This window comes from Rhinoderma darwinii, chromosome 1 (assembly GCF_050947455.1).
Source record: "Rhinoderma darwinii isolate aRhiDar2 chromosome 1, aRhiDar2.hap1, whole genome shotgun sequence".
Classification (NCBI taxonomy): Eukaryota; Metazoa; Chordata; class Amphibia; order Anura; family Rhinodermatidae; genus Rhinoderma; species Rhinoderma darwinii.
The window spans coordinates 43,213,660-43,238,901 of NC_134687.1; the positions used below are offsets into that span (position 1 = coordinate 43,213,660).

At 44.1% G+C, this 25,242-nt stretch overlaps 1 protein-coding gene across 1 annotated transcript in view; it reads right to left on the bottom strand.

The window, feature by feature from the left end:
• The window catches only part of LOC142750778 (uncharacterized), a 51,146-nt gene that overhangs the window by 14,100 nt on the left and 11,804 nt on the right, over nucleotides 1–25,242 (bottom strand). The window contains exons 3-6 of the mRNA XM_075860069.1: nucleotides 22,050–22,101; nucleotides 21,060–21,113; nucleotides 19,570–19,673; nucleotides 3,372–3,491 (exon numbers count right to left, since the gene is read on the bottom strand). Coding sequence (XP_075716184.1) covers nucleotides 3,372–3,491; nucleotides 19,570–19,673; nucleotides 21,060–21,113; nucleotides 22,050–22,101 — 330 coding nt within the window. The remainder of the gene's footprint in view (nucleotides 1–3,371; nucleotides 3,492–19,569; nucleotides 19,674–21,059; nucleotides 21,114–22,049; nucleotides 22,102–25,242) is intronic.

Consider the following 25,242-nt stretch of genomic DNA (forward strand, 5'->3'; position numbering starts at 1 on the left):
GGACTTCTATTTTAAAAAGTTTATTTATTATAAAAAAAAGTGTCTGTATTTTTTTTACTTTTTATTTATTTATTTATAATTATTTTTTTTTTTTTTTACATTCATTTAACTTTTTTTTTTAATCCCATAAAGGGATTTATCATTTTGATTTTGATTTTTAAACTGTAATGTACTGGCATAGATATATATGCCAGTATATTAGCCTGTGTACAGATTGTACACAGGGAGTTGTTAGGGCATACCTCAGTATGCCCTAACAACAGGAAATATGGTCAGACAGTCCTGGGGTCCTTCAATGGACCCTGGGCTGTCTGGCCATACAAGTTATGGGCTTTGATCGCGTCAGTTGTTTTCTGTGACGCAATCAGAGTGCAGTTCCCCCTCCTTGAATGCCGCAATCAGCTTTTATCACGGCATTCAAGGGGTTAACAGTGGAGGGAAGATGTTTCTCTGCTCTCCGCTGTTAGAGCGGGTCCGTGGCTGTGTATTGCGCCGTTGCCCCACTCTCGATCGCGCGCAGAGATGGCTGTCACACAGGACGAGAATGCTCGTTCTAATGCGCGAAGTACCCGCCGATGAGGGCGAGCATTGTCGTCCTGTGTCGGAAACCAGTTAACATAGTTGGCAGTGGCATTATCCTGCCGAAAGCGGCCACTGCCATTAGGAATACCGTTACCATGAAGGGGTGTACTTGGTCTGCAACAATGTTTAGGTAGGTGGTACGTGTCAAAGTAACATCCACATGAATGCCAGGACACAAGGTTTCCCAGCAGAACATTGCACAGAGCATCACACTGCGTCCACCGGCTTGTATTCTTCCCATAGTGCATCCTGGTGCCATCTCTTCCCCAGGTAAGCTGATAATCAATGTTATTCACTTCACCTGTCGGTCGGAGGTTTTAATGTTCTGACTGAACGGTGTATACATAATGTACAGACCTGTTATTAGTTATAATTTCCTCCTAGAATGATTACTAAATTAGGAGCTAATTAATTTTGCATTGATAGTGGAGCTGGGTTAAAATAATTTGCATCTTGTACAATTTCTGTCTGTTGGTACACCATTTCAATTTTGTTTCTGTCTTCTGCCAAAATACTTGTGGAATAAAGGCTTATTCTTCTGATTTTATGGGGCAAAAGGGTTTAACCCGTTAGTGACCACCCCATAGTGTCTTTACGGCGGCCACTAACAGGCTTTATTCTGATGCATACGCCTTTTTACGGCGCTGCATCTGAATAAATAAACAGATCAGGGAGCCGTTAAATCTCCCTGCTCTCAGCTGCCAGAGGTAGCTGAGGGCTGGGGGCATCCCTGCTCGAACGGGTGAGATCGATATCAGTATTGATCTCACCCGTTTAACCTCTCCAATGCGGCGCTCAATAGCGAGCGCCGCATTTGAGTTGTTTTGGAGAGCGGGAGGGAGCACCCTCTCTCTCCCACCAACACCTGGGGATAAGATCGCCGAGTGTCTGTGTCTCCGATGGCACCCGGGCCTAATGAAGGCCCTCAGGTCTGCCTGTAGTGTATGCCTACTAGGTCATGCCAGATGCATGGCCTAGTAGATACCTGTCCGTTTTGCACGGACAGACATAATACACTGCAATACAGAAGTATTGCAGTGTATTATAAATGCGATCAGGCAATCGCATAGTAAAATCCCCTAGTGGGACTAGTAAAAAAGTGAAAAAAAAGTTTAATAAAAAGTTAAAAAAAAAGCGAAAAACCCACTTTTTCCCCTTATAAACTGCTTTATTATTAAAAAACAAAATAAAGTAAAAAAAGTTATACATATTTGGTATTGCCGTGTCTGTAACGACCCAACTATAAAGTTATTACATCATTTAACCCGCACGGTGAACGTCGTAAAAAATCAAATAAAAAACAATGCAAAAATTGCTGTTTTCTTTAAATCCTGCCTTAAAAAAAATTGTGATAAATAGTGATAAAAAAGTGACATCTACTCCAAAATGGTACCAATAAAAACTACAAGTCGTCCCACAAAAAAAGCCCTCATACAGCTGCATCGGCGAAAAAATAAAATAAAAAAGTTATGGCTCTTCAACTATAGAGACACAAAAACAAATGTGTTTTTACTGTGTAAAAGTAGTAAAACCTACAAAATCTATATAAATTTGGTATCGTTGCAATCGCAACAACCCGCTGAATACAATTATTGTGTTATTTATATCACACGGTAAACGGCGTAAATTTAGGACCCAAAAAAGTGTGGCAAAATTGCAGGTTTTTTCTAGCCCCCCCCCCAAAAAAAAAGTTAATAAAAGTTAATCAATAAATTCTATGTACCCCAAAATGGTGCTATTAAAAATTACAACTTGTCTCGTGAAAAAAGAGACCTTATACAGCTATGTCGACGCAGAAATACAAAATTTTTGAGACGATGGAAAAACGTAAAAAATAGCTTGGTCATTAAGGTCTAAAATAGGCTGGTCAGTAAGGGGTTAAAGGAGTTGAGTCATCAGGACAACTCTTGTCGCTATTCCCTGTTAGAGTATATGGAGTTATAGAGGGGGGTTCCCTGCTCGTATCTTCCATGATGCCCCTCTATGAGCCAGAGCTGGGCACCGCTAACAATCAGCGAGTCTCGTTCTCCTGGACTCGGGCCATCCCGGTGTTACATATAAAGCCATTCAATACTTCATCTTAACCTGCAACAGGCGCTGTATAGGAGGTGTCTGGCTGACTGTGGCTTCCCCTGGCATAATCAGATGTTTGTCAGGGTCTCTTGAATAAGGTGATGAGACAACCCCTTGAATATTACTTTTTTCTATTGTCTAGCCCTGTTTCCTAAAGGCCTAATGCCTTCTCTCTTGTGGTGGTTTGTAGAGGTCTTAGTCAATGTTTGCGTTGAAGTTAGTATCATCCGCTAATTAGAAAGCACACTCAAAATTGTTGCTACATTTTACTAAAATAGTTTTATATTATAGAATTATTATTATTATTCTGAATACTATTATTAGTATTCATATAATTATTGACCCTAATATGCATATTATTATTATTACTACTACTACTACCATTATTATTACTATGATTATTATTAGGATTACTATTATTACTATTATTTTTATTAGAATTATTAAAATGACAATAAATAATATCTTCATTAAAAAATAGCTGCAAAAGAAAGGTCGAGAAATTATTATCCTGCACTATAAGGTTTAAGATCACCCTAGGGGAAGATTAACTTGGATATGCCGGCACAGTATACATCCTCTTACGGCAATAATTTGTTCAAATATGTTTTTTTATTTTCAAGAAATAATCTCACCATCGAAAGCAAATTGCATTCTGATCCCACAAGATAAGTAGACCTGACCGAAAACATTTATTCACAATTTCTTATACTTACTGAATTGGGAAATAATTGATTTTGCTGGGATTGTTGTTTCGGGATGAATCCATTCCTGCTTCTAGCATTCTTACAAGATATCGGAGTGCTGCTACATGTAACCTGTTTTGTATTCGGTTTCTGATGAATTAATACAAATACAATGCAAATAAAAAGTCAATTCAGAATAGACCCACATACGTTGTATCTTAACTTGCATGGCCATTCTGCTAAAAACAAAATATATGAAATCCGAGGCATGTGGCGGTACAGCAAGACCCAATGATTCTCTGAGTGCCCTCCTCTGGCTCCATACAACATGGAGCTGTAATATGTTGGGGAGTACGAGTCCTAAGGGTGCATGCACATGGATAAGAAGCATATTAAGGATCTATAGGCACTCTGTGTGCTGCAATATAGGGCCTCAATGATTCTGTATTAAGCTGTGAGTAAAATAAAAACTTGATGTGCTTCTATAGAAAATCAAACGCATAAGGAGCTACAGTATGGGCCCATAGCAAGCTATGGACATTGTATTACAGATCCGTACAGCATAGAATTATTATAAACTAGAGAACAAAAGAGTCCATATATATCAAATGTGAAAAAATTGACAATCTTTATTAATAACATCAAAAGCAAAAAACATAAACAAAAAACAAAAACAGAGAATCTAAAATAAGTCCTTGTCTGGATCACCAATACATACATTGATCAAGGTATATACATACATTTTGTATATAGTATAAGAAAATGTATTAGATTAATATAACTTCAACATAGGATGCATCTATGTTAGTGGGCTGAAATAGGGATAGTACAAAAGCAGAGTATAAGAAGCTCAATGTAAAAGCTTGTGTTTGCTTTAAAGTGACTAGTGCATTTAGGTATGTGACATAAATCCTAATCAGCCCTAACTGATGCACTTACCCATGTTTAGGAGACTGTCAGTGTGACCCAGGGTGTGAAAGAGCGCCCCACACCCTGGGTCACACTGACAGTCTCCTAAACATGGGTAAGTGCATCACTAAGGCCTCTTGCACACTTCAGTTTTTTCCTTCAGGGTGCTATCCGTTTTTGTCACTGATAGCACCCTGAACCAGGGGCGTAGCTAAAGGCTCATGGGCCCCGATGCAAAAATTCTTACTGGGCCCCACCCCCCCGGCAAAACTCTCATGGCCGACGGTCCGCAGCTTTCAGCTGCATCGCTGGGTCTCCTAAGTGACCCAACAATGCAGCACTAGCAGCCGGGGCGTCACTAAGGCTGGGTTCACACACCCTATTTACGGACGTAATTCTGGCGTTTTAGCATTGAATTACGTCCGAAAATGCGGCTCAAAAGCGTCTTACGATGTTCTGTGCCGACGGTCATTTTTTTTTACGCGCCACTGTCAAAAGTCGGCGTGTAAAAAAGACGCCCGCGTCAAAGAAGTGCCTGTCACTTCTTCAGACGTAAATGGAGCCGTTTTCCATGGACTCCATAGAAAAACAGCTCCAATTACGTCCGTAATGGACGCAGCGAAAGACGCCTGCATATGCCATTATGGCTGAAATTACAGTGCTGTTTTTTCCTGAAAACAGCACCGTAATTTCAGCCGTAACAGACGCTGCCGTGTGAACATACCCTCAGGGCTTAAAATGTCAGGGAAATAGCCCCAATACATATGTGTCCGCCCAAAAAAAAGTGTGTATATGAGACAGCATAGCATATCTATAGCACTACAACCCTATAAACTATGGATAGGATTAGATACAGTGGCTCAGCAGACAGTATCACACATCATAGGATTAGATACAGTGGCTCAGAAGGCAATATCACACATGATAGGATTAGCTACAGTGGCCCAGCAGACAGTATCACACATGATAGGATTAGATACAGTGGCTCAGCAGACAGTACCACACATGATAGGATTAGATACAGTGGCTCAGCAGACAGTACCACAAATGATAGGATTAGATACAGTGGCTCAGAAGGCAGTATCACACATGATAGGATTAGATACAGTGGCTCAGCAGACAGTATCACACATGATCGGATTAGATACAGGGCCCAGCAGACAGTATCACACAAGATACGATTAGATACAGGGCCCAGCAGACAGTATCACACATGATTGAATTAGATACACAGCTCAACAGACAGTATCACACATGATTGGATTAGATACACAGCTCAGCAGACAGTATCACACATGATAGGATTAGATACAGTACTCAGCTCGCTGACATTGCGTCTCCAGCGCTGGACCCAGGATAGGTAAGAATAATAATTTTGCTTCTTTATGTGTTACTGATTATTTTTGTGTGTTTGTGTTTTTTTTACAGGTTCGGTTGTTGGACTTCGGATTCGAGGACTTCAATGACGGCGTTTTTTTTATTCTCAATAAAATGGTTAATGAGGGTTGTGTTTTTTTATTTCAATAAAATATTTTTTCTATGTGCTTGTATCTTTTTAAACTTTATTATCACCGCCTTAGTAATGGCCGCTGGCTGATTGACAACCTCCATTACTAAGGCGAGGCTTAATGTTAGCCGGTGCAGAGGCTACACTAACCCCCATTATTACCCCGGTACCCACCGCCACCAGGGGTGCTGGGAAGAGCCGGGTACGAACCAGTACCCGTCCATCTGTAGTGACGGGCAGGCACCGGGGTGGCCGCAGGCTGGTAGTATTAGGCTGGGGAAGGCCAAAAACAGTGGCCCTTCCCACCCTTGTAATGCTGCCTGCTGCTGCTGTGTTGTATCTGGCTGGTTATGAAAATTAGGGGGGACCCCACATCGTTCTTTCCAATTATTATTTTTTTTTTTAAATGACGTGGGGTCCCCCCCATTTTTAATAACCAGCCAGATACAATAAAGCAGCAGCAGCCTGGCATCACCAGGGTAGGAAGGGCCACTGTTTTTGGCCTTTCCCCTCCTGATAATACCAGCCTGCGGCCAGATGGTCAGGTACTGGATCGTACCCGGCTCTTCCTATTACCGGGGTAATAAAGGGGGTTAGTGTTAGCCTCTGCATCGGCATTGGCTAACACTAAGCCCCGCCTTAGCAATGGATGCTGTCAATCAGCCGGCGGCCATTACTAAGGCGGTAGTAATATAGTTTAAAAAAAAACACAAAGACATAGAAAAAATATTTTATTGAAATAAAAAAAAAACCCCACACAACCCTCATTAACCATTTTATTGATAATAAAAAAAAAAGCCGTCATCGAAGTAGTCCTGGAATCCGACGTAGTCCAACGACCGAACCTGTAAGAAAACACACAAAAAATGATTAGTAACACGTGTGTTAGGCTTAGATACAGGGCCCATGTGTGATACTGTCTGTGGGTCCCTGTATCTAAGCCTACCACAACGTAGGCTTAGATACAGGGTCCAGCAGACAGTAATCTTATACAGTATAAGATTACTGTGTGCTGGGGCCCTGTATCTAAACCTACAGTGTGGTAGGCTTATATACAGGGCCCATCAGACAGGATCACACATGGGCCATGTATCTAAGCCTACCATGTGATTGGCTTAGATACAGAGCCCAGCAGACAGGATCGCGCATGGGCCATGTATCTAAGCCTACCATGTGATTGGCTTAGATACAGGGCCCAGCAGACAGGATCACGCATGGGCCATGTATCTAAGCCTACCATGTGATTGGCTTAGATACAGGGCCCAGCACACAGGATCACACAATCTGCGATCCTGTCTCATGGGCCCCCTAAGCCTGCTACATCGTAGGCTTAGGGGTTGTGCAGTCCCTAAACATTGATGGCCTATCCTCAGGATAGGCCATCAATAGCTGATGTGTCTCCCGGGACCCGCAAATCTGCTGTTTTGAAGGGGCCGCAGCACTCGTACGAGAGCTGCTTCCCCTTCATTTCACTACTCGCCCACACTGTGAATCGCCGACACGGATTCACAGTGTGACAGGAATGAAGGGGAGCAGCTCTCGTACGAGTGCTGCGGCCCCTTCAAAACAGCTGATTGGCGGGTCCCGGGAGTCGGACCCCGCCAGTCAGGGCTAACCTTAACTTCCTCTTGGGCCGCGGCGGGAGTTCTGTCGTCTCGATGCTGTGCGCGGCGCATAGCGCTGTGGCGTCATGCGCTGCGCACAGCGCTTGACGTCAGGACCTCCGCTGCGATCCGGAACCAGGAAGGTAAGTAAAGTATGTTACTATAGTAACAGGGGCCCGCGGCCCTAGTTACTATAGTAACTTTTTATTGATGTGGTGCGGGGGGCCGTTGGCCCCCCTGGCTTCGGGCCCGGTCGCAATTGCGACCGCTGTGACCCCTATAGCTACGCCAGTGCCCTGAACCCATTAATTTCAATGGGGCCATGCACACTTCAGTTTTTTTGACGGTCCGTTGCTCCGTTCCGTTCCAAAGTAAAGCATGTCCTACTTTGGTCCGAGAATCCGAGACCGTGAGGCCCATGCAAGTCAATGGGGCCGTCAAAAAAACTGAAGGCACACGGAAGGCATCCGTGTGTGACGGAGCCATTGCCTAGCAACCGCCGGGCGGGCAGAAAAACATTAGAAAAATATTACACTAATCGGCAGCCACTTGTCTCTACCAATAACTGATAGAGAAAAGAGGCTGCTGATTAAAAATAAAATAAAAAGCATTTCATACGTACCCGGTCGTTGTCTTGGTGACGAGTCCCTCTTCTTCCTCCAGTCCGACCTTCTTTTGTGACGCGGCAGCCTGTGATTGGCTGCCGAGGCCGCGGCAGCCTGTGATTGGCTGCAGTGGCGACATGGATTGAATGTCATCGCTGGAGGCCGGACAGGTGGAATGTAAGTATGAACTTATTTTTTTTATTACATTAAAATTGTATTTTCCGCGCGCCGAGCATGGTACTGTCACCCTGGACAGTACCATGCTCGGCGCACGGAAACGGAAACACGGAGTGCACATGGGAGTGCACACGGACACCACACGCCCGCTAAAACGGGTTCACGGACACGTCAAAAGCGGCCGTGAAAACGGTGACGTAAGTGTGCACGAGGCCTTAGGGCTGATTAGGATTTATGTCACATACCTAAATGCACTAGTCACTTTAAAGCAAACACAAGCTTTTACATTGAGCTTCTTACACTCTGCTTTTGTAATATCCCTATTTCAGCCCACTAACATAGATGCATCCTATGTTGAAGTTACATTAATCTCATAAATTTTCTTATACTATATACAAAATGTATGTATATACCTTGATCAATGTATGTATTGGTGATCCAGACAAGGACTTATTTTAGATTCTCTGTTTTTGTTTTTTGTTTGTTTTTTGCTTTTGATGTTATTAATAAAGATTGTGTAAAGGATCTGCCAGACACAACTTCTGTGTCGACGCCCATAGTTAATCAGTCTGCACCTGCTTCTATGTCTGTGAGACTACTCCATCTTCCACCACCCAGGATGGCAGGCTTAGGAGTGGGAGAGCCTATCACACCCTGGCCAGACGGAGCTAGCTCCCGCCATCTGTCTATTTATACCTGCCTTTCCTGTTCCTCCTTTGCTTGTGATTCTTCTCTGCTGGTTTCCTGGCCCTGCTGCAGCTTCTTGAACTACTGATCCTCTACTTGTGATTGACCTTGGCTTTACTGACCACTCTTCTGCTCTGCGTTTTTGTACCTCGCTCATCTCCTGGTTTGACTCGGCTCGTTCACTTCGCTTGTTGCTCACAGTGTCCCCGTGGGCAGCTTCCCCATTTCCCTGGCTTCTTTGTACCCTTGTCTGTTTGTCTGTCGTGCACCTATTGAGTGTAGGGACCGTCGCCCAGTTGTACCCCATCGCCTAGGGCGGGTCATTGCAAGTAGGCAGGGACTGAGTGGTGGGTAGATTAGGGCTCACCTGTCTGTCTCCCTACCCCGACATTACAGATTGTAAATTTTTTCACATTTGATATATATGGACTCTTTTTTTCTCTAGTTTATATTATCTATTGTTAGAGTCCTTATCTCTAATAAACTTGAGCGGGTGGTTGAGACTTGTCTCCCACCTTGATATTTACATATCCTGTGAGACTTCCTGTCTAAGCATAGACTAGGGGCAGGGGAGTAACTAGGAAAGACTGGGCCCCATAGCAAACTTTTGACTGGGCCCCCCTCGCACGCAAAAAACACCCCCCCCACCCCACAACTTCCACCCCCCGACAATGAACATTTATCAGTTTTGTGTGCAATGTAAAAATACAGCTAGGCCACTAGTGTACTCTTATTAACCTTTAGTTACAGGGTTACAAAAATTGTAACAAACAGTTTAGCACTGATATTCTAACATCTGTTATCACATATAATTATGTTCTTTCCTAGTCGTAATAGCTGAAAAAAAAACGGACCCAAAACTTAAAGCACCGGGACACACTCCTGTAGATAGTGCCACACAGCCCCCCTTGTAGATAGTGTCACATAGCCCAAGGAGCCCGCACTTGTAGATGGTGCCACCCCAAACAAATAAAAAAAAACTTATGCTCAGCCCTGTACCCTCGATGAATGGAGCCACAGCTCCTCTGCAGCCTGAGACGGGACACTTGCATAGGCATGATCACATCACCACGCTGGCCTGCACAGGGATCCTGTCCCTGCACCTTATAGGCTGTGGGCCTAACATAGCCTGTAGTCTAGTAAACGGCAGAGCAGGGAGCTATCTCCCTGCTCTGCAATAGTGTTCAATTGTATCCTCGTCCTAAGGACGCAGATACAATTAAACGTGGCAGTCGCCAGAGGCCCCCGGCTGCCCGCTGCTAGTTACGCCACCGGTTGAGGGGGCCCATGCAACGCAGCCCAGCACATAATGTTATGTCGGGCCAGGTGGCACGGGCCCCCTCATGCTGTGAGCCCCGTAGCAGCCGCTATGGCTGCTACAGCAGTAGTTAAGCCACTGGGTACCTCCAATGTTGCTGGTGTTCTTGTCCCCCACTAGAAGTTTATACCTGACAACGGAAGATTCAGCTGGCAGATCGGGCAGTACTGTTGACAAGGCAACCGTATGAACCACTAAAGCTTATCTACAATATTGACCGTTATATAATTGCAGCAATACTGCCGGAACTGCCAAAAAATGTTACATTTAAAGAATGCCAGGAACACAGCAACATTGGAGGTACCCTTTAATCTTTTTTGGGCTGGGGAATATATATACAATAACATAAAAAATAAAGTACATTAATATACTGTATATATACACATTTCTGGTTACAATTGCAGTATTATGCATATAAAAATAACAAATATACACACTCATATATTCACACACACACACACACACACACACACACACACACACACACACACACACACACACACACACACACACATTAAATATATATATATATATACAGTGAAGGAAATAAGTATTTGATCCCTTGCTGATTTTGTGAGTTTGCCCACTATCAAAGACATGAACAGTCTAGAATTTTTGGGCTAGGTTAATTTTACCAGTGAGAGATAGATTATATATAAAAAAAAAAAAAAGAAAATCACATTGTCAATATTATATATATTTATTTGCATTGTGCACAGAGAAATAAGTATTTGATCCCTTTGGCAAACAAGACTTAATACTTGGTGGCAAAACCCTTGTTGGCAAGCACAGCAGTCAGACATTTTTTGTAGTTGATGATGAGGTTTGCACACATGTTAGATGGAATTTTGGCCCACTCCTCTTTGCAGATCATCTGTAAATCATTAAGATTTCGAGGCTGTCACTTGGTAACTCAGATCTTCAGCTCCCTCCATAAGTATTCAATGGGATTAAGGTCTGGAGACTGGCTAGGCCACTCCATGACTTTAATGTGCTTCTTTTTGAGCCACTCCTTTGTTGCCTTGGCTGTATGTTTCGGGTCATTGTCGTACTGGAAGACCCAGCCACGAGCCATTTTTAATGTCCTGGTGGAGGGAAGGAGGTTGTCACTCAGGATTTGACGGTACATGGCTCCATCCATTCTCCCATTGATGCGGTGAAGTAGTCCTGTGCCCTTAGCAGAGAAACACCCCCAAAACATAATGTTTCCCCCTCCATGCTTGACAGTGGGGACGGTGTTCTTTGGGTCATAGGCAGCATTTCTCTTCCTCCAAACACAGCGAGTTGAGTTAATGCCAAAGAGCTCAATTTTAGTCTCATCTGACCACAGCACCTTCTCCCAATCACTCTCAGAATCATCCACATGTTCATTTGCAAACTTCAGACGGGCCTGTACATGTGCCTTCTTGAACAGGGAGACCTTGCGGGCACTGCAGGATTTTAATCCATTACGGCGTAATGTGTTACCAATGGTTTTCTTGGTGACTGTGGTCCCAGCTGCCTTGAGATCATTAACAAGTTCCCCCCGTGTAGTTTTCGGCTGAGCTCTCACCTTCCTCAGGATCAAGGATACCCAATGAGGTGAGATTTTGCATGGAGCCCCAGATCGATGTCGATTGACAGTCATTTTGTATGTCTTCAATTTTCTTACTATTGCACCAACAGTTGTCTCCTTCTCACCCAGCGTCTTACTTATGGTTTTGTAGCCCATTCCAGCCTTGTGCAGGTCTATGATCTTGTCCCTGACATCCTTAGAAAGCTCTTTGGTCTTGCCCATGTTGTAGAGGTTAGAGTCAGACTGATTAATTGAGTCTGTGGACAGGAGTCTTTTATACAGGTGACCATGTAAGACAGCTGTCTTTAATGCAGGCACCAAGTTGATTTGGGGCGTGTAACTGGTCTGGAGGAGGCGGAAATCTTAACACTGTCAAGCATGGAGGTGGAAACATTATGTTTTGGGGGTGTTCCTCTGCTAAGGGCACAGGACTACTTCACCGCATCAATGGGAGAATGGATGGAGCCATGTACCGTCAAATCCTGAGTGACAACCTCCTTCCCTCCACCAGGACATTAAAAATGGCTCGTGGCTGGGTCTTCCAGCACAACAATGACCCGAAACATACAGCCAAGGCAACAAAGGAGTGGCTCAAAAAGAAGCACATTAAGGTCATGGAGTGGCCTAGTCAGTCTCCAGACCTTAATCCCATCGAAAACTTATGGAGGGAGCTGAAGATCCGAGTTGCCAAGCGACAGCCTCAAAATCTTAATGATTTACAGATGATCTGCAAAGAGGAGTGGGTCAAAATTCCATCTAACATGTGTGCAAACCTTATCATCAACTACAAAAAACGTCTGACTGCTGTGCTTGCCAACAAGGGTTTTGCCACCAAGTATTAAGTCTTGTTTGCCAAAGGGATCAAATACTTATTTCTCTGTGCAAAATGCAAATAAATATATAGAATTTTGACAATGTGATTTTCAGTTTTTTTTTTTCTATAATCTATCTCTCACTGGTAAAATTAACCTAGCCTAAAAATTCTAGACTGTTCATGTCTTTGACAGTGGGCAAACTTACAAAATCAGCAAGGGATCAAATACTTATTTCCTTCACTGTATGTAGAGGATGCCCCCTTGTTAAAGTTACAGTCCTGGGTATAAATAGTTTGAGAGTAATTTCTATATTAACCTTTGATATATTTATACATAGTTACCAGGTCACCTCAGCCGTCTTTGTTCGAAAACGAAATAATCCTAATTCTGTTCATCTTTCTGGGTATTGTAGTCCACCCATTCCATTTATTACTTTGGTTTACCCGCCTTTTGAGTCCACTCAAGCTCTACTATGTCTTTCTTGTGCACTGGTGCCCAAAACAGTGGACAATATTTCTGTAAGGGTTTGCCTGACACAGCTTCTGTGTCGACGCCGGTGGTTAATCAGCCTGCATCTGTTCCTAGGTCTGCTAGAGTGACTCGATCTGCTACCACTCAGGCTGGTAGGCTGAGGAGTGGGAGAGCCTATCGCAGCCTGGCCAGACGGTTCTAGCTCCCGTCCTTGGTCTACGTATACCTTCATTTGCCATTGCCTGTGATTCTCTTGTTTCCTGGCCCTGCTGTTACCATTGACCTCTGCTTCATATTGACCCTGGCTTGACTGACTATTCTCCTGCTCTGCTTTTGTTACCACGTACAGTCCTGGTTTGACTCGGCTCGTCCACTACTCTGTTGCTCACGGTGTTTCCGTGGGCAACTGCCCCACTTCCCTTTGCTTTTTTGTACCCTTGTCTTGTTTGTCTGTCGTGCACATATTGAGCGTAGGGACCGTCGCCCAGTTGTACGCTGTCGCCTAAGACGGGCTGTGCAAGTAGGCAGGGACTGAATGGCGGGTAGATTAGGGCTCACCTGTCTGTCTCCCTATCCTGACATTACATAATCACAGGCCCATATACCTTTTCTACCCTGGTCCCTGACACACTATGGACCCCCTTGAGGCCCTGGCTCATCAAATGCAGGGTCTCTCCCTACAGGTTCAAGACCTGGCTCAGAGGTGCAACCAGCGTGATGCTACCCAGGTAGTGCCCTCCACCCCACCTCTTGAACCCCACCTCAAGTTGCATGACCGGTTCTCAGGGGACCGGAAGACTTTTTTTCTCCTTTCGGGAAAGTTGTAGGCTCTATTTCCGTTTAAGGCCCCACTTCTCAGGTTCTGAGAGCCAGCGAGTGGGTATAATTATGTCCCGGCTCCAGGACGGCCCCCAGGAATGGGCCTTCTCCTTGGCCCCTGACGCCCCTGAACTCTCTTCCGTTGACCTTTTTTTTTCGTCTCTCGGACTCATCTATGACGAGACTGACAAGACTGCCTTTGCCGAGAGTCAGCTGGTGACCTTACGTCAGGGTAAGAGACCCGTTGAGGAGTACTGTTCTGACTTTAGGAAGTGGTGTGTAGCTTCTTGGGGAATGACCCTGCCTTAAGGTGTCAGTTTAGATTGGGTCTGTCGAACGCTCTGAAAGACCTGTTAGTTATCCCTCTTCTGACTCTCTAGATCAGGTGATGGCTTTAGCGGTACGTCTTGACCGACGTCTCGGGAACGACGACTTGAACGTTTTTGTGCATTCTCCTCTTGCTCCCCTATAATGGCCCCCGAGGTTCCGTTGCTACGTTTTTCCACGGAAAACTTGGATGAACCATTGCAACTCGGGGCCTCCGTGTCTCCCCAACAACGTAGAGCATTCCGCAGGAAGAATGGTCTCGGCTTCTACTGTGGGGATGACAAGCATCAAGTGAACGACTGTCCTAGACGTACGAATAAGCAGCCGGAAAACTTCCGCACCTAAGTGACCATCGGGGAGGTCGCTTGGGCGCACAGGTATTTCCCGTATACATGAAACCTAATAAGATCTTGCTTCCCTTTCAGGTCTCTTTTTAAGGTAGGTCTGCCACCGGCAGTGCCTTCGTGGATTCAGGGTCTTCTGCTAATATTATGTCTGTGGAATTTGCTATGTCTCTAGCCATGCCATTGATTGATTTGCCTAAACCTGTGCCGGTAGTGGGTATCGACTCCACTCCACTTGCTAATGGTTAATTTACGCAGCATACCCCTGTTTTTGAACTCATTGTGGGCTCCATTCATTCGGAGCAGTGTTCTATGTTGGTGATGCAGGGATTATCGTCTGATTTTGGTTTTAGGCCTTCCTTGGTTGCAGATGCATAATCCCACATTTAACTGGAATACTGGGGATCTTACTAAATGGGGTAATGAATGCATGACGTCCTGTTTTTCTATTAATTTGCTTTCACTCGCTGAGGAGGTGAACATTCTACCTGAGTTTATTCAGGATTTCGCTGATGTTTTTTCTAAAAATTTTTCCTAAGAGTTACCTCCTCATAGAGAGTATGATTGCGCAATCGATTTGGTACCAGGAGCTAAGCTCCCTAAGGGTAGGATATTTAATCTCTCTTGTCCCGAACGTGAAGCCATGAGAGAATATATCCAGGAAAGCCTGGCCAAGGGTTACGTAGGTTCTTCATAGGGAAGAAGGGTGGTGGCCTTAGGCCGTGCATCGATTACCGAAACTTGAATAAGGTCACTGTAAGGAACCAATATCCCCTTTCTCTGATTCCTGATCTCTTCAATCAGGTTCAGGGGGCCCAATGGTTCTCTAAGTTTGATCTTTGGGGGGCTTACAACCTTATCCGAATCAGAGAAGCGGATGAGTGGAAGACTGCGTTTAACACGCCCGAAGGTCATTTAGAATACCTCGTCATGCCCTTTGGGTTGTGTAATGCTCCCGCGGTCTTCCAGAATTTCATAAATTAGATTTTAAGAGACTACCTGGGGGTATTTCTTGTAGCGTACCTTGATGATATACCTGTGTTTTCCAAGGACTGGTCCTCCCACATTGAGCATGTTAGGAAGGTGCTCCAGGCCCTTCAGGAAAACAAACTCTTTGCTAAAACCGAAAAATGTGTGTTTGGGGTGCAGGAGATACAATTTTTGGGTCAAATTCTCACTCCTAACGAATTCCGCGTGGAACCTGCCAATGTTCAGGCTATGGCTGAATGGGTCTGACCTGCCTCCCTGAAGGCTTTACAGTGCTTCCTGGGGTTTGCTAATTATTATAGGAGATTTATTGCTAACTTCTCGGTCATCGCTAAGCCTCTTACGGACCTTACTCGCAATGGTGCCGATCTCCTCCACTGGCCTCCGGAGGCGGTCCAGGCTTTTGAGGTCCTTAAGAGGTAATTTATCTCTGCCCCAGTGCTGATTCAGCCTAACCAGATGGAGCCATTCATCGTGGAGGTTGACGCCTCCGAGGTGGGAGTGGGTGCTGTCTTGTCCCAAGGTACTAGGTCTCTCACCCATCTCTGTCCCTGTGCCTACTTCTCCAGGAAGTTCTCCCCCACTGAGCGTAACTATGATATTGGCAACCGCGAACTCTTAGCCATTAAATTGGTATTTGAAGAGTGGCGCCACTTCCTGGAGGAGGCTAGGCACCAGGTAACGGTCCTTACCGACCACAAGAATCTGGTTTTCCTAGAATCTGCCTGGAGGCTAAACCCGAGACAAGTTCGATGGGCGTTGTTTTTTACTAGATTCAACTTTGTGGTCACCTATAGGGCTGGGTCTAAAAATATTAAAGCTGATGCGCTGTCGCTTAGCTTCATGGCCAGCCCTCCTCCGGAGGAGGATCATGCTTGTGTTTTGCCCCCAGGTATAATCATATCCTCTATTGATTCTGACTTAGTCTCCGAAATTGCGGCTGATCAAGGTTCAGCTCCCGAGAACCTTCCTGATAACAAGCTGTTTGTTCCCCTGCAATTCCGGCTAAGGGTACTTAGGGAGAATCATGACTCTGCACTATCTGGCCATCCAGGCATCCTGGGTACCAAGCACCTCATTTCTAGAACCTATTGGTGGCCTGGGTTGCTTAAAGACGTTAAGGCCTACGTCGCCACTTGTGAAATTTGTGCTAGGTCCAAGACTCCCAGGTCCCGACCAGCGGAGCTTACTATGTTCTTTGCCCATTCCCCAGAGACCTTGGACCCATATCTCCATGGATTTTATCACCGATCTGCCTCCATCCCAAGGCAAGACGGTGGTGTGGGTTGTAGTAGACCGCTTCAGTAAGATGTGCCACTTTGTGCCCCTCAAGAAACTACTCAATGCCAGGACGTTAGCTACCTTGTTTGTCAAACACATCCTGCATATCCATGGGGTTCCTGTCAATATTTTTTCTGACAGAGGGGTACAATTTGTTTCATTGTTTTGGAGGGCTTTCTGTAAGAAGTTGGAGATTGATCTGTCCTTCTCCTCGGCCTTCCATCCTGAAGCTAATGGCCAAACTGAGAGGACTAATCAGTCTCTGGAACAATATTTAAGGTGTTTTATCTCTGACTGTCAATTTGATTGGGTCTCCTTCATTCCCCTCGTTGAATTTTCCCTCAATAACTGGGTCAGTAACTCGTCAGGGGTCTCCCCCTTTTTCTGTAATTTTGGATTTAATCTACGGTTCTCCTTCGTTTCCCCTGGTTGTTCCAACAATCCCAAGGTAGATGTGGTTCATTGGGAACTGCGCACAGTCTGGGCCCAGGTTCAGAAGAACCTTGAGGCGTTCCAGAGCATACAAAAGACTCAGGCAGATAAAAGACGTTCTGCTAACCCCTTGTTTGTGGTCGGGATCTGGTGTGGCTGTCTTCAAAAAATTTGCGCCTTAAAGTTCCGTCCAAAAAATTTGCTCCCCGGTATATAGGGCCGTACAAAATCATTGAGGTCCTTAACCCTGTCTCCTTCCGGCTGGAGTTACCCCCGTCTTTTCAAATACACAACGTGTTCCATGCCTCCCTCCTGAAACGCTGCTCCCCGTCCTTGGCTACCTCGAGGAAACCTCCAGTCCCTGTTCTTACCCCTGAAGGTCCATTGGAGAGGATATGGGCCTGCCCGGGATGTTCACGCTGGGTTATTGCTCAGGAAGTTCCATCTTCGGTTCCCAACAAGCCAGGTCCACCTAGGAAGGGTCCAGTGGCCCCTCATAAAATGGGGGGGGGGGGTGCTGTAAAGGATTTGCCTGACACAGCTTCTGTGTCGATGCCCGTGGTTAATCAGCCTGCATCTGTTCCTAGGTCTGCTAGAGTGACTCGATCTGCCACCACTCAGGCTGGTAGGCTGAGGAGTGGGAGAGCCTATCGCAGCCTGGCCAGACGGTTCTAGCACCCGCCCTTGGTCTACGTATACCTTCATTTGCTGCTTGTCCTTTGACTGTGATTCTCTTGTTTCCTGGCTCTGCTGTTCCTGCTTTTACCATTGACCTTTGCTTCATGTTGACTCTAGCTTGACTGACTATTCTCCTGCTTTTGTTACCACGTACACTCCTGGTTTGACTCGGCTCGTCCACTGTTCTGTTGCTCACGATGTTTCCGTGGGCAACTGCCCCACTTCCCTTTGCTTTTTTGTACCCTTGTCTTGTTTGTCTGTCGTGCACATATTGAGCGTAGGGACCGTCGCCCAGTTGTACGCCGTCGACTAGGACGGGCTGTGCAAGTAGGCAGAGACTGAGTGGCGGGTAGATTAGGGCTCACCTGTCTGTCTCCCTATCCTGACATTACAATTTCATGTGCAGTCTGACTAGTGATTTGAGTGGTAGTGGTAAAATTCTGTTCTCGTCATGTGCATTTATGTCCCCATGATCTTATTTGCCTTGGCAGCAGCTGCCTGACACTGGTTGCTACAGTTAAGTTTATTGTCAACTAAAATGCCTAAATCCTTTTCCATGTCAGTTTTACACTGTATTTTCCCATTTAGTATGTAATGGTGAATTTTCCCTTCCCAAGTGCATAACCTTACATTTATCAGTGTTAAACCTAATTTGCTACTTCTCTGTCTGAGCCTTCAACTTCTCTAGATCCAATTATAACAGAACACGGTCCTCCTTTGTGTTAATTACTTTACATAAGTTAGTACATATCAACTGCAAAAATGGAAATTTTACTGTGCAATCCTTCCAAAGAGTCATTAATAAATATATTAAACAGAATAGGGCCCAATACTGACAACTGTGGTACCCCACAAGTAACGGTGATCCAATCTGAGCATGTACCGTTAATAACTACCCCATTTTCTATCACTGAGCCAGTTACATATCCACTTACACACATTTTCCCCCAGTCTCAGCATTCTCATTTTATGTACCAACATTTTATGTGAAACAGTATCAAATGCTTTGGACAAATCAAGATATATAACATCCAATGATGTGCATGTCTCATCATGGGGTCTGTTCCGTATTAAAGGGGGGGGGGTCTGCTCTGAGGTCTAGTCTGCCTATGTTAAGGGGGGTCTGGTCTGATGATTATATTAAGGGTGGGTTTGGTGTTGGGTCTGTATTAAGGGGGAGGTCTGATCTGAGGTCTATATTAAGGTGAAGTCTGATCCAGGGTCTGCATTAAGTTGGGGGTCTGTTCTGAGGTCCATATTACAAGAGGTCTGTATTTATTTTGGGGGTCTGGTGTTTGCATTTGTTTAGAATTTCTAGTGGTCTGTATTTGTCAAGGGGGGTCTGTATTTATTTAGGTGGGTCAAGGGATCTATATTTGTTTAGGGGGTCTGGGAGCTCTGTATTTATTTAGGGGGTCTGTATTTGTTTAGGGGGATTGATGAGGGGTCTATTAATTCAGGGGGTCTGATCAGGTGTCTGTTTTTAAGGGGTCTCTTCTCCCGTTTCTATTTATTTAGAGATTTGGTATGGGGTCTGTATTAATTTTGAAGTTTGACATAGGGGGTCATGTGCACTATTTGTGAATTAAATGCTGTAGGTTGGGTCGTGTTCTATATAAGTGGGCGGGGTATATGGTAAAAAAAAATTGCAAGGCGGCTGATGTGCCCTGTGACACTCATAAGGCTGGCCCTGGCGGTACATGATTACTTACCTCTGTACTTAGTCTGGTGGGCATCGCATCTGGCTGAATGGACGGACTTGATTCACTTTTAATCCCACTACTTTTGTGTATTCCATGGGCATTTGATTTACTTCCTAGAAACATATGTAAAGCCATTGGTATGTATTTGATATATAATGAACATTTGTACAGTGTTCAGCCTCCCTATAGGGGAAATCCAGCAAACTATATCATGCTTACATGTCAAAGATACGTGTCAGAAAATCACATTGGTGGAATTTCTTAACTCAGACTAGCAGTGATTTCCAGAAAGAAGGGCTGCAGCTTTGTATGGAGTACCTCAACCTCTTTGGCCCTTCTCTGAGACTTCATGTACAGTCTTTGACACAAAATTTGAAGAACGTTCCCTCGATTTGAATGGTTACACTTTGTGCTGTTAGATTTCCAGTGATAAAATCCTTGAGCAGTGATGAATGGATTTGGCAGATATAATTTTGGAAGTTCGTTTCGGACAAACCTTACAAAAAGAGCCACTGATCCCAAAATGCCGCAAAAACACCACAAACCAAAACACTTTGTATGCTGTGTTTTATATATTTGAATATAGCCTTTAAAGTTACATTTGAACGGAGCATTTTTTACCTAAAAAAAACCCTGCAGTAAATAACGCCAAGAGCAAAACTCTATGTGTGAATCCAGCCTAAAGAGGTTCCTTACTAAATATTGTTTTTGAAAAGTCTGATTAATAATGCAGACTGAATTCTGGGATGATCATGACTAAACTGCTTGTAAGGGCCTGTTCACATCACCGTTGCCCTTCCATTGAGGGGTACCGTCGAAGGTTTCCATCAGGTTAACCCCTTTAACGGAAAGGCAAACAGAAACCTTAGCTTCCGTTTCCCTCACCATTCATCTCAATGGTGACGGAAACGTAGTTAACGGTTCGACTGCGCTATTGGTTCCGTCAAAACAGCGGAACCCTGTCACAACGGTGACCAACAAAAAACGATTAACAACATTTTCGTCACCATTGTGATCAATGGTGAGGGAATCGGAAGCTAAAGTTTCAGTTTTCCTTTCCGTTAAAGGGGTCAACCTGACAGAAACCTCCGACGGAAGCCCCTCAACGGAAGGCCAATTCTGATGTGAACAGGCCCTGAGGCCTCATGCACAAGGCCGTGCCCGTGATCACGGCCCGCAATTGCGGGCACGGCCGGTCGCTGATGCCCGAGCGCCGCATTTTCGTGCCGTGCTCCCATACACTGTAAAATCTGAAAAGTAAGACATGCTCCATAATTCCTGTCATGGTTTTACTGCACGGGCACCTTTCCGTAGCGATACGGAGACGTGTCCGCGGACAATAGAACCGGGCTGGTCCGTAATTACGTAGTTTTTTACGGTTGTGTGCATGGGTCCTAACCCTTTTATTCTCTCAGCACAGTGCCAATCTAGTTTTATATTGAACAGCTAAAAAAAATCTGTTAAATTGTTGCATGAACTGATTCTTTGCATTACATTACCAGTAACTTGACAAATAAGTTTTTGTGGTTTTAAACTTCGATTTACAGATGGACCTAAAATAATAATTAAAAAAATATTAGTTTTAGAAATAATTATATTCTAAATGTTAATTTTACTCATATCATTATCTCTACATATTTCTTTCTTTCATACGGTTTTCTTTTGTGCATGATTTGCTAGTTCTAAATTCCCCTGTAGTATACTATAAAACTATATTCTGATTGAATCCAAAAGGTACATTACATGTAGAATATACAATTGGAGCCATACAGAGGTACAATAGAGACCTCATGCACCTCAATGAGAGCCCTATTACGTCTCTGTTTAAGGCCTGATCTACACGAGCGTGTGCGTTTTGCGCACGCAAAAAACGCGGCGTTTTGCGTGCGCAAAAGGCATTTAATAGCTCCGTGTGTCATCAGTGTATGATGCGCGGCTGCGTGATTTTCGCGCAGCCGCCATCATTATGACACTCCGTTTGGATGTTTGTAAACAGAAAAGCACGTGGTGCTTTTCTGTTTACATTCAGAGTTTGACAGCTGTTGCGCGATTCACGCAGTTCGCACGGAAGTGCTTCCGTGCGGCATGCGTGGTTTTCACGCACCCATTGAATTCAATGGGTGCGTGATGCGCGAAAACGGCGAAATATAGAACATGTCGTGAGTTTTACGCAGCGGACTCACGCTGCGCAAAACTCACGGACTGTCTGCACTGTCCCATAGACTAATATAGGTGCGTACGACACGCGTGAAAAGCACGCGCGTATATTACGCTCGTGTAAATGATGCCTAAAACTGACCCATAATATGACGTGTGCATGAGTCATAAGTGTTGTTTTATCTCTCCACTTGTCTACATTGCTATACATTGGTCCTTCTCCAGATTAAGAAAAAGTCTTCAAAACTAAAAGTGAAATGAAATAAAACTTTTAAAAATATACTGTAAAAAAGAAAAGTAATATTTACGAAATATACAGACTGAATCTCTACCTTTAGCAGGCTGTGATTTAATATCCCATGTTTTGATGCTGCTCCGGGGATACTGAAAAGTTAAGAAGTTATTATAACATTGTCTGCTTCAACTGAATATGTCTCTTATGCATATCTATGTCTATGGATGAAGACTCCACCACTGCTGAGGTAAACTTCATGACACATCCCATCAGTAAATGAGGTTGACGATATCTAACATTCTAGAGATTGTCCAAACTTCATAACCTTACTATCTGCCAGTAAAAAAAAAAAAAAGGATTGTTTGGTTTAGAAAACTAATTTCAAAAAACTTAATTAGGGAATTCTCAGTTAATGGGGGTCCCTGTTTTAGGACCCTCATCTATTAGCCAGAGCAGAGAGAATGGTTACATAGAGCAGCTCTCGTGCTGGAGGACCGGACACTTCACGCATTCCATGGACAGCGATTGATTTAATTGACAACTGTGTAATACTTTATTTCCCCTGCTGTGGTGTTGTAAGAGAATTGTTGAAGACTTAATTCTTCAGGACCCAGCAGTAGGAAACTGTGATCAGCTTATCACCCGGGGTATGTCTAGAAAAAAATAGATTGTCCAAAGCGTACAATCCCTTTTCTTAGATTCTCAATAGACTTTTACTTACGTCCCCAAATCCTCTGTTTATCATATTACCTTATGTTCCTAGCATTTCCTGCTACAGTCTGGGTGTGTTTGTATATATCAGTTGTTTTTAGTCAGATCTATTTTGCCTGAGCCTGACACAACTGATGCAAATATGGTGTACTCTGTGGAACCTGTCCAGCGTCCATAGCGAGATGCAACTTTTCCCCATCAGGCTTGGAGAGACATCCAGAGTCATTCAGAGCAGAAGTGTTGTTAACTTCTAAATTTAAAATTCCTCTAGATTTGCACAAAATTTGAGTGCATCTGTCAATCATTAGACATAATTTCCTGTCTTAGTGATCACTGTCTAATTTTCTAGGAGATCTAACTCTCTCATGGTCACACACATGAGAGGCCTGGTAGAGAACTGTGCAGGAAGGTCAACAAAGCTAGCAGCAGGGCCGGCCTTAGGGGTGTGGGACCTGTGCGAGTGCACCGGGTTCTGCACCCTCCCAGCATGTAGGGGATACCACTGGGCTCTGCCTCTGCTCTGTTCTCTGCTCCTCGTTACACACACAGAGGAAACAAGAACAGAGGAGGAAGCTCCACCTACATACGGTCCTGCAATAAACCTGTGAGCCTGTCAGCAAGGAGAGATGGTGAGTGTATATATGTCTCTGTTAGTGTGTGTTTATATATGTATGCCTCTGTGTGTGTTTTATATATGTGTGGGTATAGTTATCACTTTGTGTTATCTGTGGTGTTACATAGGACTGCAGGTAATATCTAATACATTATCTGTACTGTGTATATATGGGTATCTTTGTGTTGTATATATGTGCCTTTATGTATTTGTATATGTTCCTGTCAGTGTATTTGTGTGTGTCTGTGTGTGTATATACAGTATGTGTATGTATGTCTATATATGTACCTTTATATATGTATGTATATATTCCAGAATGTGTGTATATACAGTGAAGGAAATAAGTATTTGATCCCTTGCTGATTTTGTAAGTTTGGCCACTGTCAAAGACATGAACAGTCTAGAATTTTTAGGCTAGCTTAATTTTACCAGTGAGAGATAGATTATATATAAAAAAAAAAAAAAGAAAATCACATTGTCAAAGTTATATATATTTATTTGCATTGTGCACAGAGAAATAAGTATTTGATCCCTTTGGCAAACAAGACTTAATACTTGGTGGCAAAACCCTTGTTGGCAATCACAGCAGTCAGACGTTTTTTTGTAGTTGATGATGAGGTTTGCACACATGTTAGATGGAATTTTGGCCCACTCCTCTTTGCAGATCATCTGTAAATCATTAAGATTTCGAGGCTGTCGCTTGGCAACTCGGATCTTCAGCTCCCTCCATAAGTTTTCGATGGGATTAAGGTCTGGAGACTGGCTAGGCCACTCCATGACCTTAATGTGCTTCTTTTTGAGCCACTCCTTTGTTGCCTTGGCTGCATGTTTCGGGTAATTGTCGTGCTGGAAGACCCAGCCACGAGCCATTTTTAATGTCCTGGTGGAGGGAAGGAGCTTGTCACTCAGGATTTGACGGTACATGGCTCCATCCATTCTCCCATTGATGCGGTGAAGTAGTCCTGTGACCTTAGCAGAGAAACACCCCCAAAACATAATGTTTCCACCTCCATGCTTGACAGTGGGGACGGTGTTCTTTGGGTCATAGGCAGCATTTCTCTTCCTCCAAACACTGCGAGTATAGTTAATGCCAAAGAGCTCAATTTTAGTCTCATCTGACCACAGCACCTTCTCCCAATCACTCTCAGAATCATCCAGATGTTCATTTGCAAACTTCAGATGGGCCTGTACATGTGCCTTCTTGAGCAGGGGGACCTTGCGGCCACTGCAGGATTTTAATCCATTACGGTGTAATGTGTTACCAATGGTTTTCTTGGTGACTGTGGTCCCAGTTGCCTTGAGATCATTAACAAGTTCCCCCCGTGTAGTTTTCGGCTGAGCTCTCACCTTCCTCAGGATCAAGGATACCCCACGAGGTGAGATTTTGCATGGAGCCCCAGATCGATGTCGATTGACAGTCATTTTGTATGTCTTCCATTTTCTTACTATTGCACCAACAGTTGTCTCCTTCTCACCCAGCGTCTTACTTATGGTTTTGTAGCCCATTCCAGCCTTGTGCAGGTCTATGATCTTGTCCCTGACATGCTTAGAAAGCTCTTTGGTCTTGCCCATGTTGTAGAGGGTGGGTCAGACTGATTAATTGAGTCTGTGGACAGGAGTCTTTTATACAGGTGACCATTTAAGACAGCTGTCTTTAATGCAGGCACCAAGTTGATTTGGAGCGTGTAACTGGTCTGGAGGAGGCTGAACTCTTAATGGTTGGTAGGGGATCAAATACTTATTTCTCTGTGCACAAAGCAAATAAATATATATAATTTTGACAATGTGAATGTCTTTTTTTTTATTTTTATATAATCCATCTCTCACTGGTAAAATTAACCTAGCCTAAAAATTCTAGACTGTTCATGTCTTTGACAGTGGGCAAACGTACAAAATCAGCAAGGGATCAAATACTTATTTCCTTCACTGTATATTTGCCTGATTATCTAAATATATCCTTCTATGT